At 27.5% G+C, this 22,356-nt stretch overlaps 1 protein-coding gene across 2 annotated transcripts in view; it reads right to left on the bottom strand.

Moving 5' to 3' along the window:
• Positions 1-22,356, bottom strand: part of LOC114123368 (protein Skeletor, isoforms B/C) — a 100,057-nt gene that overhangs the window by 37,594 nt on the left and 40,107 nt on the right. For both annotated transcript variants that reach the window (XM_050197762.1, XM_050197761.1), the window contains 3 exons: positions 12,739-12,882; positions 8,249-8,330; positions 4,820-4,931 (listed from right to left, as the gene is read on the bottom strand). In XM_050197762.1, coding sequence (XP_050053719.1) covers positions 4,820-4,931; positions 8,249-8,330; positions 12,739-12,882 — 338 coding nt within the window. The remainder of the gene's footprint in view (positions 1-4,819; positions 4,932-8,248; positions 8,331-12,738; positions 12,883-22,356) is intronic.

Raw genomic sequence — 22,356 nt, 5'->3', positions numbered from 1 at the left:
AGACCTTATCTACATATTGTGGAAATTTGGTAAAGTTATACTGAAAATACTATCTCTGTAACTTTATAACTCGCAAACCATTTTCAAAGATAAATTACGAGCGGTGTCGGCGTGAGGCATAATCGTAAAAAGTATTCTGAGACGATACAAACTTTCTTCTTTTGTAATGAGAAACACTTTTTTTAATTGTAAATTGTAAAGAAGATGATTTTATTTTGGATATTTTTTTATGTTTATAAATTGAATTTTGAATGAATAATTTCTTAGTTAGATATTTAATTTATAACTATTCATGATAGCAGATTAAAAAAATTAGAAAGCTAGGATAATTGTATTATTAAAGTAGTTAATATTATTAGTTTATAAAAATTTCCTGATTAAAAAAAGAACTTTTTTATTTAGAAAATGACATTTATTTTATATATTTTATATAAAATCACTATTAGGGATACTTTTCTTAGTATATCAAGACATTCAAATTAATAACACAAAACTACTTATTTGAATTTCGATTTAAAAATGTAATAAAAAAAAATTCTATTAAAAATATACAGTAAGAAGGTGGTACTGATTTGAAAGTATGAAGTATGAACAGCTACAGAATAGGTTCTCTCTCGATGAATCTCCCTGTTTATATTTATAAAATATAAGACTTTATTACTTGGGATTCGTTGTTTTCGGTTATTTTTCACTTAATGTGATTTGATCGTGATAGCCATAAAGTCATTTTTTTACCCTTACATTATTATGTGAAGGTTCTATGTAAAATGCCACGAATTAAATTTTTCGTCGTCTTTGTGCTAGCGTGATGTGGGGATGACGACTTTTTTCGATACTCTGCAACAGTTTCTAGCGCATAGTTTTCGTATATTATAATAATTTAAGGCCTAAAAGCTAGTGATACGTAACTTAGGCAATACGCATTTAATTTTGGGTAGTTATGATAGTATAAACGTAGACGTTCAGTATTGGACGTTTGGATATTATTATATAGTTTGAACGCGATGTAACTTAAAAAACGGGTTATGACTTATGACTGATTCCTTTGCCGTTGCAAAGATAATAATATATCGTATTAGAACACTATAATTTATAGTAATAAAATAACTTACCAGTCTACGTGTATTTAATTTATTTTTGAAAAAAATAGTAGTAATTATTAAACTATTGAATTTTTCAGTTATCAACTTATGGTAAATATTCCACTTTCTAAATATTTTTTTTTCTGGGTGGAGAGTGTAGATTTACTTAACCTAACCATCGGGTTTAAAGTGATCCATTATACATTAAATTTTAATGAGCCTTAATTTTTCAATATTTGACGATTTTATAATATGTACTAAGTACTATTACTGTACCTACTGTGACCTGTGATTAAAAAAATACTTATAATTATAATAGACATATATACTAGTATGTCATGATCTTATAACGATAGTGTGTATTCAGTGAATACTATTCACATTCAATTTTTTCTGTTAAACATACCTACAACATTGGCCTGTATTATAAATATATATTTTATATGGTGAGTTACCAAGCATGCTTAGTTCCTCTTTTTCCTTTAATAATGAATTTATTCAAATTCTAATTTTTGGAATTTTGGCTTGGTGAATCACCCTGTATTCTATAGTAACTGTACTTATTATGAAACCTTATTTTTCGATTTACGACCGTTATATTTATATTATATATATTATATATATATATTTAATACAACGAAGCCACGGTTCACTGGATATAATATGGTGCTGTTTACGGCTCTCTGTAATACGTGTACAGAATCTTAAACGTGATTTTGAATTAAATATGCCATTGTACATTTCAATCAATTTTGGAATTCTCGGTACCTACACAGGTTTGAGTGTTATTACTATTATATTGCGTAGTTTCGAGAAACTTTTTAACTTTTAAGATATACACACTTTATAACATAGTTTTGCAAAGAATTCACGAGTAAATAAAAAAAAAAAAAATAATTTAATAAATGCCAAGTCTATATTATACTGTAAGATCTTTATACAAAATGATATACTTGCATACTTACTTCCATTTATTCCTTTTATTGTGAATTTATTAAAATTTTGATTTTTAGAATTTTTAAATATATATTTAAAGACCATATTTTCAAATTCTTAAGATTTTTTTGTACTAAAGTAGGAATGTCCTATGGTAATAGAAACTTCTGTTTTTTAATTGAGAACCCCCTTTTGTAATTTACTGAGTATAAATTAATTTTTATATCTATACCTTATTTAAAATTTGAACTACTTATTTTTATAGATGGATTATATATATATATATTTTTTTATAATATTCAAATGTTAAATTTAGTACAGGAGGTAAATGTGTAAGTGGCGTATAATTATGATAATTTATTAATTAAATTGCATAATAATATGGTATCTATATATATTGTAGTATTTACTGCTAACAAGCTTTAATTTTTATGATTTTATTTCAAACTGTAAGCAATTCAGTGAACACATAATACTATAATATAAGAAATACCCATATTTCATCTATATAGTTAAAAAAAAAGCAAAACAAATTTACTGTACATTAAATCATTATCATTAATTTTCAACGATTATTTCCGTGGTCGTAAGTAATATAATAAAAACACAACAATACAATAAACAGAATAAGTGACAGACGTATGTCGAAGAAGCAATCTCTCAGAAACTTAGGTTGATGATGATTAAGAAAAAAAAGGGAAAAAATAGAAAAACAGAATCCCGTCGGCTGTCCGCGAAAGTGCGCTTGATTGTTGTAAACGGTTTACTTTTATTCCGTGATTTTCAAAACGCCGCCGCGGCAAAAAGTGTAATATTGATTTTGTGCCACTCTGCAAGTACCTACACTGCGCTGGTAGACGGCAGTTTTCAGTCACGGCCATCACTCGTCGTCGACCGAGGATAATGTAAGTGGGGTGGGGGTGTGGACGGATGGTTGAGCGTTGGACCTATTACTTTGGAAAAAATGAAACAAAAAAAAAAAAAAACAGAACGCACCACGCGAGAAGGATAAAGTTTGAATTTCGACGCTGACAAAAGCCGTAAATAAATATATGAGGAGGATTTATATTCCTTTCCCCCTGCAGTAGTTCGATGGCGAAATAATAACATAATTCCGGTTCATTTTGGAAAATAATATACGAGCGAGTTTGAAAAATGCGAAAAAAAATATACGATATTATGTATAAATATAGTATCTTGGTTTCGGATATTATTATAACAATATTATTTTATATTCTAAGGCTTTAAGTTTTTTTTTTTTTTTTAAGTATTTTTGTTCAACCTAGGTGCTAATATTATTAATTGAAAGGAACGATCATGAGTTAACGTCGCATTCCACCGTGCATTTCGTGCATACCAAAATACATGAAAGTACACGCATTGTAAAGACGATTAGCCCAGTGATTCTTTTAAAAGTAAAAACTTATTTTCTTAAAAAATATTAAATTATTTTTATTTCAACATATATTTTTGATTTTATATTCTAAAGCAAAGTACTTTTTGAGAACTCCGATGTAATACAATTGCATTTTAAACGAATTCGTTAATTTGTTATAAGTATTTAAACTTTTGATTAGTGGCACAGAGGTATTTCCGATAATATTTCGGTTCACTTCTACTCGATTATTTAAACTTAAAATATCCATAAATAATGAAATGGGTATTCATTTGAAATTCACATTTAAATATTATTGAAACTATAATATTATTATAAAAAAATATGTATATTTTACGAAAAAAAGGTTAATACTTTTCAATAAATTTAGTGATTAAATTTGAAATAATCGTCTTGTATAACATAGTCACGTGTTTTTACACTTATTATAATACATATATTATATTATACATGGTGGTTAAAATTTTCAGACACGAAACTTTTTTTTACTCACCCCTGTTAGTTTCCGAGCTCATAACTTTCGTGGAAAAAAAAAAATATTAAAACAAACTATTGTACGACACGTCAGAGTACAGGTTTTATTGTGTTTTCGATTGTTCGCGATGTAACGCGTGCGTAATGTGTATTATATATGCACTCATAATACTATAATAGGTGCGTGTGGTCTCAGTATTATACCGAGAGTAAAAACGCATAAGACGATTTTTTATTGAATTGTATACACTGCACTGCGAGATCGCAATAATGTGTAGCTTTAAAACAACGTGGTATATACACATATATATATATTTATGTATGTATGTATATGTGTGTATGTATTAAATAATACACACATTTTTTGATATAACATCGAACCAAACGATTTAGAGTAGGACGTTTGTGAAAAATTACACGCGCTTGACATTAATAATATACAGAGTTATTCAAAATAAATCACCCGATGCTTCACATCTGGCTTCCTAGACCACCTGATATTATGACTACTTATATTGAATATATATTAAAGATATTGTGTAGGTACGTTGCGTCATCATTATCAACCACAGATGAGCTAAATAATTAGCGGAGTCAATACAACGGATATATGTATGTATAATAAAATAAATTTGAGTTCCAACTAGATATTATTATTCACGTGACCTTAAAATAAATAATTAATACATAATCCTTTTTAGATTCCACATAAGACATTTAAGGGTATCATTAAATAAATTTGAAATATTATTTCTTTTATTTGACGTATCATATGTTTCTTCTAAACTTAAAAACTAAAAATATAGAAGCTATATAGGATGAATCCTTTTAAATTATCCTATATTTATATAGTATAATATGTGTGTGATTGGGCGTGTACACCCGTACGCGAGAACAGTGTAAAAAATGAGATTCAATATGTTTTACTCACCGTAAACCGCCTACACCAGACTGACAGCCATTTGATGTCTTTGATACGTTTTCCGCCCGGCAACCGCAATATGATGTTTGAATTGTTGTGCGTTTGTAGCGGTGGTGGTTCCCTGTAAAACAATAACAATGATCCGGTATTATATTATCGTAATAATAATAATATAATGATTATATTTAGTTCCATTTTTAAGTACTTAACTTTCAAATCCCCCCAATAATATCGACGAGATATAGTAACCTAAACGCAGAAGTTCATATTTTATTCATATAACCAATACCCGAATCTGTTCAATAACTACTCGTCATGATCTATTATAAGTTACCATATTGCGGTTTAAAATAATATTATATTATAATTGTAGTGACAGATTTAATGCCTTGTCGAAAGACAAATTAAAAAATATGATATAAATAAAGAATTATAAATATTATCATATTATAGGCGTATTATACGTATAGGTATCAGTTAAATACCGTGACACCAAAATAAATATAAAGTAATCATCAAAAAGTGAAAAAAAAAATAATTTATTGGAAATCTAATAAATAAAAATAAAAATAGTTTTCATTTCAATAATTTTGTTCAAAGTATAAAATTATAATTATTAACTGATTTAATACTAATAAAAAAGGTAAATTATATACTCTTAAAACGTAATAACTTCAACAAAAATTGTATATATAATAATATGTATATATAGAAATTATTATTAGCTTATGTATATTACGTGTAAAGTGTATAAATATTTATCTAGGACGGAAAAAATCACATCAAATAGAATATTCTGCATGGAATATAGTACCTAGTATTGATTATATTAGATGCGAAACGATATTATTGTTTGCATAACCGATTCAAGTATGATAAAATACAATAATACTTATATTGTAATATTTGTCTATGCATATTATATAGATAAGGTTGGCGTATAGGTTGAAATTTCTAGTCGAATAATTTTGCGATTTTATTTTTCAAAATGTACGATGGTTAAAAAAAAATAGTTCTCATCTTAATTCTTTGTATTTACACGACAACAAATTTGCATTGCACACAATCGTCAAACATAATATTAAAATAATATGTTATTCACATTGTCACAATATGTCAAAATATTATTTTATTTTTTATTATATTATTATATTATTTTTTTAACGAATTTTAGCATTTGTTACACATTTTGTGTGGTGAAATGAAAAGTATATATTTTTTAAATGGCCAGTAAAGGAAATACATTGGAATAATTTTTGATTTGTATATTAAAAAAAAAAAATTTTACACTAATCAAATACTAGAAAAATGGAACCTGGACAGTGGTGTAGCGAAATTGCCTGTTTATGTCGCCGTGGTGTTATAGTTTTTTTTAATTGTAAATGCATTCAAATTAACATTATATTATTTAAAAATCAGATAACAAAAATTTAATTTAAGTCTAAACATATCAATGAAATAGTTTTAAATTAATTTAAAAGCAATCAATTAACCACTTGATGATTATAGACCTACAAGTAACAAATTGTTAAAAATTTGTAATTTGTAATTTCTTATTTAAGAAATGGTTATAAATCAGTGAACTAAATGTGTAAAGTAATTTTATCAATTCTATAAATACTTAAAAATTATAATACTATAAGCTATATGATTAAAATTTTCATTTATTATTGAATTTAATCATATTATTATTATTTTTTAATATTAAATTAGTCTTATTCATTAGAGATTCTTATCTAGATCGTATGAAATATTAATACATTCTTTTTTAATTTGAATACTGATGGATAAATATTATTATTTTATGTTATTATAAATTATTGGGGTACTTTTTGTATTAGTTTTATTGAATCTAAATTTTATTTTTCGGTAAACAATTCGAGCTGAATAATTATTATAAGATTTTGCTATTACAAAAATAATATTATCTAATATGGGAAAATGTTGATATACTGATAACACATTTTTAACAGGGCGCTTTTATTTTTTTTTTTTCGTGAAATACCTACCTACCTAGTACCTTTATTAATTTTACATTTTATTTTTATTAGCAAAATAAACTCAAGTAGAGTGATTTTCGCACTGCAAAAACACTTACCTATGTAAAATAGTTGGAATACACTACGAACGTAAGACACGTTCAAGAAATCGCTCTACATACATTACGCACGTAGGTACCACTTATTCGGGTTACCCAATAAAATTATAATAATATGTATATTTAGCGTATTGGGCTTACAGAATTCGTCACGGTGCAGACTTGATATACCTAGCTACGTATACACTATATAAATCCACGTTCAACAAATCGATCGATGTTCAATTTATATATATACAGAGCGAGTAAGTATACGTTAACGGTAATTGTATTTAAACTATAAGAAGTAGATGTATAATGTGCAAGAGCATACGTTAAGTGTAAAATACTGGCCTAAGGTACCTAGAGATCGAGTGTCTAAAATATGAAACCATTAGAATGTCCAAATATTGTCTTGTCATTAATTAATATACCAAACCGTATTAAATTATGTTGTATTATGCATTTGATATGTATAGATTAAGTTAGGGTACAGGAATATGTATCACCACTGTTACAATAAATAAACATTATTAGAATGTAAGCAGTTGAGAAAACAGTTATAATGACCAAATTTATAATTAAGTTGAGTCAGTAAACATTAGTAGGATAATAATAATTATGTATATCAACATAGGAAAAGGAAAATAGGTTAAGCTATATGATATTATACCAGATATGAGAAAACACGGAAAGTGGTTCTTCAGCAATGATCGCTTGATACATTCAATGTATTTGACACCATGGTGTCAATAAAGTAAGTGCTAATATTTTAATTGCCTGCGTTTCGATTTATTAGTATGCTCACTTTGGAAGTAATTGGCGTATATACCAGAATATTGTGCAGCGACGTAAACGATGTGTGTATTTACTAAACTCGGAACATTAATTTTAAATTAAGCAAACGACACACTGTATAAGTATAATAGAATTAAAAAAATATTTATAAAACAATCTTTTTTTTCTTTTTTTTATTGATTTAATAATTATTTATGTTAATTAGATTTCAATAATTTTTCTAATTTACCTAATTTTCCGATGAAATTTATTTTTACCCATCTAGCACAAAAACACATCATTTTATAATTATTTATTATTGATTATTTCAGATCATAAATGTTTAATATTCATGTATTAATTTTTATTATTATACATTTTATATGCATATAAAATATTAAAAAAAAATCATATCTGTAATCATACATTTTAAAAGCTTGCGTGAATAAGCTTAAAATTAAAATTTAGTCATTTATAATAGAATTATTTTTATAATATTATACAAAACTTCGTCAATGTAGTATTGTTTACATTTAAATGTAAAATCATTTTGTTAAATATTACGTTGTATTATAAATACTTACACTGCCGGAAAGTCCTCAGGATATGGAATGGTAAATCCATCCGGAGAAGTTCTTGATGATTTCCCAGCCCAAAAATAAGCAGCTGCAATATAAACAAAACAGATATATTAAAAATTATGTAAAAAAAGTTTTTTTTTTAAATAAACATAAACTAATATTAAGTAAATTTTATGCAGTTATACTTTAACATGACTTTTTGGTATAATGAATAATTAAAATAATTATATTTAATTATATTAAAATACTTTTTCCTATGCTATTCCATTACAAATATTGCATTTCTCCAAACTGTTTAAATTATGTGAATATGATATACGAAAATGATTAAAAAACTGACTAAATAGTGTCTTGTAGTTATTATTTTTTTTTTTAACTTAACCAATAAGCTGAACATAAGACTTTAAAAAAATTATTATTTGATGAAATTTAAATATATCAAATTTACTTATTTACATCTTGTACAATATTACAGTATAGTAAGTGAAGTTACAAGACTAAGTTACGAGACTATTCTCTGCTATCCAAATTACATAGTTTAGTATGCGTATGTAATACTCCTAAATGAACCACATTCCATCGAAATTCAATTTTTAATTATTTTTAGTGATTAAAATAATTAGAATTAATTAAATATTTTCATTAATGTTGCTTTGTAATGATTTTTAATAATGAATAAATAAATATATTTTCAACAGTATTCATATTTTTTTAGATAATGAGTGTTTAGTGTAAAAATAATCACTCTGTATACATAGTATACCTATACATTGAATCAAGTTCAAAAACCTGAAGACAGACGATGCACACCCACCTTTAACAGCTAATGAGCGAAATGTACATGTATATGTACGCCAATAAGTCAACAAGTGACGATAACAGCGCATTGTGGAGAAAAAATAATGAATGAATGTTCATACAATAGAAGGGGTGAACCTTTCCATTCACGCAAATAGTTCGACCCATAATCACCGTAGTACATAATATACATTATTAGTATATATATATATATCTACGATTAGTTATGATCGCGCAACGAGTTATACAGAATGATTCAAAAATATTCACCTGACTAAGAATTCATATAGTGATCGTTACAGGACCCATAAATTGCAATAAATAGTTTAATATATATTAATTCGTATATTGTATAATATAATATTATAATGTATATTATTTTAAGGAATAAGGATAAGATAATTAAGTTTATTTTCATTGTGTATCTTACAGAATTGTATGCATTAATCCCAATAATTAATACCTAAGCTATTGTAAGTTAGTATCGAGATGATAGAAAAATAAATAAAAAATAAGGTACAAGTATTCTAAACTTTGATTGCTTTAAAAATATTTCTTTCTTTACTATATTATATTAGTTTTAAAATAAACATGAGTTTTTGAAATGGATGAAGACTTTGAAATCACTTTCTATTTTACGTACATATTGTTAATATATTGTTCTTGATCACGAATAAACTAATATAAAATCAAGTGGGATGATAATAATATTTTACAAAATATAACCGATTGCAAGGTATCGAGAACAAATAAACATGTTTCTAGTATGGCAAAACTTGATGACACACACTAGTTTTACGATCAGACTATAATATATCAATTCGAATAAAAATTAATTATTATGATATTCAATTCTAACATAAACATAATATAATATGAAGTGGTTTGGTAATCAAATTTCAGAATACAATTAATTCGTATAAACACATCACACGCTTATTATTGTAATATTAATCGTATACGAGTATATATGTCACAGACACGAAAACCAATTTGAATAAAACCCCGGTCGAACACGCATCATACACTCTGTATTATTCGTATTTTGTTTGATTAATCTATAAACTATACGCATCAATAGCTGGATTCTTATCATTTTCTAAATCTACTAAAGTACTGTGTTTTTAAGTTCTTAGATTAATGTAGGTACAATAGCATTATAAAATAAACGGCACAGGTATAGAAAATAATGATAGATGAAATAAAATAGTATAATTTTGATAGATATAAAACTATTTGTGAGTAATGTGATAGTTTCTGGAATAGATGCAGGACCTTTACAGAGATGTTAAAGGCACTGAACTCAATCTCGGAATCTTTGGTATTTGTAATGTTCAGTAAACATATAATTGATTGTATCTAGTGTGGCACATGTTTCACAAAGAGGTTGATCTTGTCCATCCATCAGATGCTTTTGTGTTAGGTTGGTGGGCAAAATTCTAAGCTTGTTTATTATTATTTTTTTGTCTATGTGTGAGGGATCCGTTGTGCTCCCAAAGTATCATGGTTCATATTTTTCTTTCTCTAAGTATGTTATTGTTGAGTAAACTCCATTCTTTCTAGCATAACTGATGAAAAGTTAGGTTTATTATAGGTGTTTTATGTCTGGATATGACATGATATCAACGTATAGATTCTTTGGTTATTTTTTTATTTAGCTATCTCATCTATTATTTTATTACTGCTAATATTACTATGTCCGGGTACCCAGACAAATCTAATCTTTTTAGTTATAAACAATATATTCCATATGTATGTTCATCAGAGAGTTGTTTTTTTCTAAACTTTTAGTACACTGTGTAAATCCTTGTATATGTTAATGCATTGTTTTTTTTTTTTTTTTTTTTTACAGAGGCAGCTAATTCTGTGGTCTTAATAGAGCTTAATATTATGTTATATTGACTTGTGTACTAAGATGCAATGAGATGTTTTATTATTTGGCTGAATTATTACGATTGCAGTTTCTCCTGTGTTTTTTAAGCATCTAAATATATTCCCTAACATGGAAGAAAGTTGTTTTTTAAGTTATAGAATTTTTTATTGTATGTAGTAGTTTGTGTTTCACATTTTTTTTCAGTTTGATAAGATAAATAGATGAATTGATTAAGGGTATCCTGTTTGAATTTTTGGTAGTTGATTACATTTTTAAAATCAATACTGAGGTCTGAGGCGTATTACGTACAGTCGCTCGAGTGCCAGGGTTGTTAAGGTTATTATTTTCACCTTGGTTGATTGAGTTCTTTAATATTGTACTAATTGGATTTTTTGTAACTATTTTTGTTCTATCTAAGTTCTCTAATGTGTGTTTTATTTTTCTAGTGTCATTAAACCTGTTAAATTGATAATATACTGTATTTTGTTTTTATTTCGTTTGTTATAGAGTACAATTTATTCCGTAAATTTTATATCGTATATTATATAATAATATACTCGCCACTATAAAATTGTGCTATATTCTACAATATGTATTATACTATCAATAAATTCTATCAAAGTTGAATAGAAAAAAATGTCCACGTGTTCAAACAATATTGTGTATCGCAGTGCTTGAAATAAGCATATTAAAAAACGAATAAGTTTTGTTTTTCTGTTTTCATTTCACAGATTCTCGCTAAATGGGCAATAAAATATTATGTATAAACAGAAAACACAATGGGAATAAATCAATGTTGTCAATATTCGCTAAGCTCTAATATTATATTTTTAACATATATATATACGTATTATACAAAAATGATAGACACCTATTTATTGTATTTTAAAATAATATAATATATTAAACACATCAACGAATAAACTAGATTTTTAGCTTTGTCTTATTCACTCTAAGTCAACTTTTAGCACGTAATAGACATATAGATACTAATCAATCATTCTTAGTGGTAACTGCCAATTTTTCCTTTAATTATCCATTAATTTAAATGTTGAAGTACTTATACTTAAAAACCATATTAAAATCATTTAAAGTAGATACGTACTATGATGATACATAACTATTATTAAAGTGTACGCATTAACCATAATTAACCATGTCGCCATGATATGCACTATTAAGCAGTAATAGGTTTAAAAGATATATGGAATATAATGATATTAGAAATTATAACAATATTGTAGTAGGTAATTAATATTTATATGTATATTAACATTATATAGTTTGTAAATAAAGAGAATGCCTATTATAATTACTAGTTACAGCATATCTTCAATACTTTATATAAAATCATTATTGATGATTATTATTTTTAGTAGATTAAGTTTAACAATTAAGAAACTCCTCGTTTGAACTTCGAGTTAGTTATACCAACATTTTCAAAAAAAAAAAATATATTTTTTTCTAAGTTTTCTTAACAATGAAAAATGGGAGTTCTAATTTGATGCAAAGCAGTTTATATCGATACAAGACAGAAGGATAGGTACTTAAATAGTGTAAAAATCAAAATAATTTAAAACGTGAACTTTAAGTATCTTCACTTAAAAATTCATAAATTTAAATATATGAATTATTAAAAAGTAAAAGGGTGGTGACCGTGCTTGGTGAATCACTCAGTAAATTGTATACATATATACTTATATATAAAATGTAGTCGAGTGTAAAAAGAGGATATGATCGACCAGACATCATTTGATCCGAATTTTTATTTCACATTTTATCTAAATTTTAATGTATTTGTATCATAATTTCATGTACTTACTTGGGCCAATACCATCATAGAAGAATTCCCGGATGAATAGCGTGTTTTCATCTACTGCGTACACAGTTCCACGGACACCATGAGCGTATCCTTTAAAGGACCCAATGTATCTTCCGTAATTATCTTCCAACACTCCTGCATTGCCTGAAAAACCATTTGTATATTATACATATGACATAAAAACGGACTAGATAAGTCGATTATGTGTAAATGAAACGAAAGTCAATAATTGCGTAAGTACGAAGTTTTGTGATAATCATAATTTTATGATAATTGTGTAAATTTTTTTTTTATCTTGTTCATGAATTTATTGAAAATGTATTGTAAGTTTAATAATATCATTGTTAATATTATTCTAACTAAACTCGCTGTAACACTAAATATGTACTCGTAGTACATTTATGTACATGCGTATATAGCCATATAATAAACTCATATAGTTGAGTAAATTCAAAGGGGAATAAACTAATACATTATTACTCATAAATACATGATACTATGTACCTTTTAATGACAATTTGTTTTATTAGATATCACAAACATTATACTTATTTATATATATTTTCATAATAAGTATGTGTGAAATTCGTAGCATAATATTTTTTTCTTATGTTATCGGGACCATACTAACCATAAACACATAAAAATATACGTATTCATGTGACACATAAACTATCTGCAGAATTACATTAAATCAAAATTTCATTATTTACTAATAAATAACAACACATAATGCTATTGAAACATTGCTTATCAATAATATTATAATATTATTACTCATATGTTTGATTTTGCGTAATAAATATAACGTAAGTATAATGTACCTACACGATTGTATATAACAATATTTTTTTTTTTTATAACAGGAATTTCATTGTATTGTATAAAATAAAAATCTCTATACAAAAATTATAATTTTTGTGAATAGAAATGTTTAATCCGTATAATATCGCCCATACGATTTTCCAGTATTAAACCGTATAGTTATCATTTATACTGAGTAATTGCATAAACCATTCTATAAGTTACATTTAACCATATTATGTTTGCATTGTATATTATAAATTATAATCATCGTTACAATAAAATTATATAAAATAGACTTTACGTTTAATATTAATTGCTGTTTTAATATAGATAATAGATACACTGATGCACGTTACGTAATACCTAGTTCTAATGATAATAAGTCTGTATTATTATGCGAACATAACAGTATAATAATAAAATCGATCGTATGCGTTGTCATAAATGTGGTGATAAAAAATAGAAAAGAATTGAAATATTTTACAAAAATTACAGTGTTCAATGTATGTAATTTATTCCACAATCACGCATGTGTATCGGCCGATATGGTTTTTATTTTGGTTACGCACGAACGACGACCTTCATCGTCATGTAAGTAAATAGTATGATATCATGTGATGGTGCATGACACCTATGGACCAGAGTGAGCAATATAAATGTGAAACCGGGCTAAGTCTGGATAGAAGAATGTTAAAAATTAAAATTCTGTCGACAGTATAAATAAACATAAAGAAAGTAAATAAGAAAAATAAAATATGTAACTTTACTTTTTGTACATTTTGTTATCATTTGATATGTTAAATATTTATACTTTTACAATAATTGTGCAGACGATGATAAAATGTTAGGAATTTTCGTCGGGTTATGTCTATTCAGGTTATAGGCTCAGTGAGACTTCATCTGCGCCTCAAAAGACATAGGTATAACAGATATTACTCGAGAGTCGAGGAAAATATTGTATTTCAACTGAAGGGAACTCCTTAAACGTAATTCGACGTCTGTACAACCGAATCAAAGTCACTTTGGTTTTGAATATTATTATTATACCTTCAGTGAACTTAATATGATATAGGTACGTACAAATAATACGATCTGACGTTTCATTGTCATCGGAGGTGGGCCGATTCATTTATTTGACGAACACAATACAATATATTATATTAGGTATACCTATATATTAAACGGCAACGAACAGCGCTCCCTTCTCAGAACTACAGACATTTGACGGAGAACACTCTCGAAAAAACAAAACCGACCACGCTGTAGGCTAGCAGACAACGCTTAAGTATGCGTTCGCTACGACAGGGTAGTTGATGCACACACACACACACACACGTGCGCGCGCGCTCTCGCATACACGCATATATATATATATTATCGTCGTTTTCAATTTGCTAATGAGTCGAATATTATTTCGTCGGAGAGATATTATTATGTATATGTGTACACGCACACCGCCGGAGTAAAGGGTTGTTGCCGACGACGTTAGGGGGAGGGTCGACCGCCGCTGGGCGCACGCGCGCGCGTGGGGTCGTCCGGCGTCGCGCTAGCCCAGCAGCTGCAGGTCCCGCGTCGCGTCTTCATTACTCAACGCCGGTCGCGCGGCAGCAGTCACACCGTCCGCCTCGTCGCCGGATATAATACATTATTATAATATGTCTATATATATATATGTACAGGTAAAACTTCGCCCTCTCTCTCTCTACCACCGTAACGGAGCACCGGTGTAAATCACCTGCGAACAAGACTCTCGAGAAGTATCATCGATTACGACGACGACGACAGCAATGGCACCCGCTATATTGTTATTATTATTATTATTATTACTATAAGCTCCTTCAATCTCCTCTGACAATCGTCTCGTCGCTGTCATTATTGTCGTCGTCGTCGTCGTCGTTTCCAAATATATACTGCTATGAAAGTAAATCTATCCCCTTCCTAGACCTTGCTCCGCCGCTCTTTTGCGGCCCTCATCAGGCCCCGTCATCGGTACAAAGCCTCCGACGACCCGTCAACCGATCGTCGCACTCGCGTCATTAACTGTCTTATAACGCTCTCGTTTTCTCAGCCGATTTTAGCGTCAAGTGCCCGAGACATTTTAATCGAGTTTAACGACGAGGCGTTATTATTTTACGAATCAAAAAAAAATTAGTCACACAACATATTATACATGTCCGCGTCAACATAATACGTGCACCTTATTTAAAAAAACTTCCAAACATTTCTTGTTTTACTAAAGTAAAACTTCAAATTTATCGAATAATCACATCTGACATTTTATTTTAACATTAGAATACTTAAACAAATATAGAGAGTCATGTTCTATAGGAAATAGAGTCTCTAATTGATTGGAATAGACAAAAAACTAGTAGTATGACTTAACAAATAAAACATTAACAGTTTTTAATACATATTTAAAGATTTTTTTTAATTTTAAGGACATATTTTATGATCTTATTTTTTGGTATATTTTCACTAATATTTACAATTTTTCATGAAACAATACATTTTTGCAGATAAAATATTATAAGAACGAGACGATATTTTCGTCGACAACTCGTGTCCGCTGACAAATTGCATTTCTTCTGGGAAACCGCTGCCATTATTAATTACGTTACCCTCACGATGTGATTATTATGTACACCGAAACAATACACAGACAATACTATGAAATGCTTGCTTCAGAACAATGGGGACGAGATTTACTTTACGGACATACAATTAATTGTTAATTACTAATAACGTGGTATACAATTATTATACTCAACCAACCGATATGAAAAAGCAAAAAATACATAAGGGATGATTGGGGGAGTTGTTCAACCTTTCCCCACCTAAATAAATATATAAACGTTTGACAAGTATTATTTTATAACTTTTCATAAAATATAAGAATGATTTGTTGTTATTATACAATTCTTTATAAACTGGTTTCTATTTTGTCTATTTTATATTCTTTTAGACATATTACGTTTGTTTATTATTATAATTTATTATTTATTGTGCTGTATTATTTTTATTTTTATTTTTTTTTATGATTTTATAGTAACTAATGCAATGATTTCAAAAAAAAAAATATAGATATACGTATTCGTTCATATATTTGAATATAGGCGTAATAAAAATAAAAGATTAAGCCTACCTAAAATGTTATTAAATGTATGCCTATAAACTAAAAATATTGTGCTATAATATATATTATTATTTATAATTCACACGGACTGAATTAAATATTGCATTCAACATAACACGTATAGTTTTGATCTATTAAAATAATATATCGCACATAAATGTAGGTACGCTGAAATACCATAATAATACATTATTGTACTGGGTCCCATTACGCGTGCTTACTATAGTCTAACTATTCTACATTTGTATTCGCACATTTTAAACTATGCACTAATTAATACCGTAACGCATTGAAAAAAAAAACAATTTTTTAATTGAACGAAAACCATCCGTTCAAAATAATTCTGTTGCGGTGTACTGTTTAGTATTAACTAGGTAGGTACCTTGATCTAACCGACCGCAAAATCGACTTGCGAATTTTCTGAGTTCTCGTCAGTTTTAATTGCTTTTCGTATTTCGCGGGAAGTTCTGCAGTAAGAATATTATAACAATGTAATAATATTCGCTTTGATGGGATATATTTAAAGAAAGTTTCGTTCTAAAAAGTAGTCAAAATCAAAGAAAACGTTATTATATCATAATAATATAAATCTGACGTGGTTATTCATATTTTTTTACTCTGAATAATTACAATGTTTAATACCATACACAAATTTATAATTATGAACACAATATTTTACTGATTCAGAGAATATTTACTCGTTTGGCACTCAACTGTATAGGTTTCATAGGTTTCTGAGGCGTAATAAAAAAATTTAATTTGATTTTTGTGAGATCAATACATATTTTTCAATCATATATAAACGTACAAGACGTGGTGTTCATAATGGACATATTAGTCGTTTAATACACTTGACATTTTAGTATGTATACTGTATAGCGTAGTATGTGCTTTTCGATTTAATTTTAAAATTCTTGATATGTGCTGTATGCATATAGTTTGAGTTTCACTTAATAATGTTTCTGATTGTTTTCAGTAATTTTTTAATATCGAAAATGGCAAAATATATTATAAAAAATAGTTAACTGACTAGCGAACTTTACGACGACGAAGAATCAATAGGAAGTTATTTGAACCAAACTTAGAACAATAAGATCGTTTTCCAAACGCCGTCATGTATAATAGTATTATATCGTCACGTTCAAATTTAAATATTTAAATTGTTATACGGTCGCGCTCAAATTTAAATTAATATAAAATTATATACCACGTATTATTATCTTGTGCCGACATGAGCGAAGCGAGACTGGACTGCTTTTTGTATTATTGATTCGTGTGGTCGATTCAAAAACAAAGTTAGCTCATTAAAAATAAAACCAGGAAGAATTATATGATGATGAAAAGTTTAAAGCTCTGCCTTTGGTATTTATTAAAATAATAAATGAATTATTTCGTCCATCATAAGTAGCTTACCGTTATTCTTATATAAGTTTAATAGATTCAATTTAAATTATTTTACTTAATAATCATAAAAAAAGTAGTCATTAAAGTAGTATTTAAAATTTGAAATATTTAAAAATAATTTAATATAAGTTATTGGGGTTTTATATTTTTTTATGTGCAGCTTACACTAATACAATAATTCACAGATCTTATGGTTTTTATAATAATGAATAATCAATTAAGTACTAACTGTATATAAGTACCTCCATAGAATAAATCAAAAAATTATAAGTACTTGTATCTGCCGTTTATTATTACTGATTCTACTTGATTTAATTGTGTTTTACAACTATATACATATATTATCATTGATATTAAATTTTATGTATATTCATCAAAATAAAAAATTTAATAATTGATTTAAGATCAGTTTAAACAAAAAATCAATTGAATTTTAAATTATAATTGTATATTTTGTGAAGTGTTCAAACACTATTAAGTTTCTACACTAGTAATTGCGTTATAGGAATTTTACTTTAATCAGAGTAAAAAGATTTGGATATAAAACATAGATATAGAAATATATAAAATGTATTGTGTATATTATATTGTTTATATTTTCTCATATCATTATTAATATCATCCGTTTGTACAATATATCGTTATAACGTACTATAGAAAATATTGAATGTTGCAATACGGCTATAATTTATTGCTAAATTATATATAATATTATATATGTGATTAAGACATCAAGGAAGCGTTTTTGAAAGAAGGAGGTATACATTTTTGGTTATTTTTAGACCACGTTATAATAAAAAATATTTTTTTTTGCATTTACCTGCAGATACTAGTATTAATATTAATACATAATTAATCTCATATGAAGGAAATTTTTACATCATGTGTGTAATCACTTTTAAGTAACATTTTGGCGTAAATTCCTCCATAATGGTGATAAATGTGCTTTCATACTATCACTTCATTATTTATTTTTGTATCACTTATAAATAAACTTAACTTACATAAAAAAAAATAAAAACTAAAAAACATATCTACCAAAAAAATAATGAAAATCTGAATTTTAACTGTAAGTTATGAAAAATCAATAGATAAAAATAAGCCGAACTATAGGTAGGGATATAACAACATTCCCCCAACGTGTGCACGCCACTGGAAGACATTGAAGACATTTTTTTTCTGTACATACAAACGTATGACGGAAAATATATTATATACCTACAAAAACATACACAGAGATCTAAATAACATACACTTGGACAGTATATAGGTCAGTCGGATTGAGTCGTATCAAGATTAGATACGGTATTGATATTGTATAGAATTAGATATTATGATAATCAAGGTACAGAGCGATTCCATTGATTGTATTATTAATATTATCATTGATGTCGTTATTATTAACAACTATAATATTATGTAGTTACGTATAATATAATTATAATATGTAGGTACCGTTAGTAATATAACGACGACAAGGTATTGGTTAAATTTGTCGAAAACGCAACTTTTATGAAAATAATACTAAACTAACGTGATATAAACATGATTATTTAATTAAAATATTTGACTACGTTCAGAAACGCAATTTTCGGCATGGGATTTTATATTTAATTATATGCAAAAAAAAATAAAATATATTACCATTGAATAAGCAAAATATATTAATTAATCTATCGTTACCTATTTACTGTCATCATAGATGTGTTTTACGTTGCTCTTAATAAAAATCATGTAAGTATATAATACGACGTATGATTAACGCCGATATGAATTTTTTTTTTAAACGATTCGGGGGAGTGAGGGAATATAAATGTTTGCCTATATATATCAAGATAAATCGATCACACACAATGATGATTATCATGTTACACTGAGGTACCTGTATATAACGTGACCAGGTAGTCCCGACCGTGATGCTGCAGTGGGATTTCCTCAGATTGAAAAACTTTATGGCCGATATACTCTTGCTAATAGTTATCTTAATGGAATATAGGTTACATGAATACATATATAGTTATCATATTATATTATAATACTTGGGTCATGACTTACGGACCGTATCATTTATAAAGGATCGTAATAAGATCTATTCCATATAATTATGATGCTGCTTATGCAGACCCTAATAAGGATTTTTTGTTCGATCGGAAGGGGCTTACAAATTTTCTTACTTTCCTTTACAACACACAAATACATAATTACCACTAATTCCAACTTTTTTACATCAACAGTGTTCAAATTCTTAAAAAAATTTATTACCCGATTAACTGAGTATAATAATTACATGTAAGTTTGTTCATTTATATTATTTGAGGTTGGTTCAATGTTATTGTAATTAGTAGTTTAATAATCATTATTTACAGGAATAATGTGGTCAATTATTACCAATTGGTATTACCTATAACTATTAGATATTAATCATTATGAACATTTCGATTTATCTAATTTAATTATTTGTATGCTCTAAGTGTAAGGAATATCCTGTATAATTTGAGGATACCTAACATAGTTTTCAAATTAATTTTTTCTTGAAATATTTAACTCCCTTATTAACCCATATTAACCCGTATAATAACGGTCATGAGTGCACAAATGTTTGTTTAATTTTTTTGTTCCAGTGTTTGAAAACCTGAATAAATCGTCTAACAGAAACCCGAATAAATGATTCGGGTTATGCATCGACTTGACCAAAGGTGTTAAAACACACCTTTATCAGTTAGTCGTGGACGAAAAATAGGTATATCGTACACATGTAATATATATTGTACTATACATATATGTAGAAATATAAATCATTTATTACTATATTAGATACAACCCAGTATATTATTGCTACCGCATACATAATATGTGTATAAAGTATTATTGAAGTTAATTATTTTAATAATACAACTACAAATACTAAGCATTGACTTATTGCGTTGTATTTGTTGTATATACACCATGCTTGGACGAGAGTGGAAATGTACACTGCTAGAACAAAAGAGCTCTGGATCGTCCCCAACTAAATGTTTTATAATGTACGTTCTTAGATTATATAATAATGATATTATCTGTATATATTACGTGTTTAGACAATGACATCGTTCTGGACGTTCACCAAAAAAGTAAGAACACCAAAAAGTCTTAATTGCTTTTACGATGATATTGTAGTAGTATCACTGTTACTATACTATACTTATTGCTTGATTTTATAGCGACTCGAAAGGTGGGAGTACCTCAACTAGTTTTTCATGATTAATCTTAATCTTACTTTTTAATTGTAACACGCCGAGAAATACATTTCTTAATTGTTATAAAAAATTACGAGATACCGGATATCAGTGTATCATAAAACATTCTTGTGGTGATTTAAAAAATATATAAACACAGCCTGATCTATAAACGTTGATCAGAACCGTTGTTCTATAAATCCACTGTTAATATTTTATGACAAATTCTAATCTTTTAGTGTTTCAAATCGTAATTTATAAATTCTTTTGATATAGGTAATTAAAAGTGGAATCATGTAGTGTGTCGGGGCATAGCTCCCCGTGGTTCAATAACACGTAGAAAGTGATGGTGACGATTTTTTTTAAAAAGTAATTAGAGTTATTTAATTTTAATTTTTCCATACGTATATCATTAATAACATTATATAATATGATTTATCAATTATTCGGAAAATTACATTTGGCAATGTATGTATCGTATTCACATCAAATCGCGTTTCAATTAGACACGGATAACAACTAGCTAATAATTATTCGTTCGGCGAATGTACACGTGCGCAAAGTACGGTCGTGTCTATTATTCTGGCGGTGGGTGATAGCATCGTAACACATTAAACGTATTAATATTCTATTATGTTATATTACGGCATCGGGACGCTGTGTGACAAACTGACACACTACCTAATTGCATAGTTACTCTAGCTAGGTATACTCTTCACTATATTATAATAATATACTTCCGCCATACTCTATTATATAATATACTATACATTTATTATACTCTATTTTATAATATTAATATAATACATTATTATCTACAGAACGCGTGCAGCTTTGTGTCACATAATATCGCCGAAAACCCATGACGATTGACAATATGCATTTGCACGTGTGTCGATCATAATACTACTATTTTATTATCGTTTATCGATCGGCTAGCACGCTAACGCTACCTATGTAAATTCGCGTAGATTCGAATCGAGCTCCGTTATTGATTAAAAGTTCAGCTAACGTGTACTTACATAGTATTTAATATATTTTGTAACAAATTTTAGAACG

Source organism: Aphis gossypii, chromosome 1, assembly GCF_020184175.1.
Source record: "Aphis gossypii isolate Hap1 chromosome 1, ASM2018417v2, whole genome shotgun sequence".
In the NCBI taxonomy this organism is placed as follows: Eukaryota; Metazoa; Arthropoda; class Insecta; order Hemiptera; family Aphididae; genus Aphis; species Aphis gossypii.
Note: the sequence above shows the minus strand (reverse complement) of the source record. Positions and strands in the feature narration are given on the sequence as shown.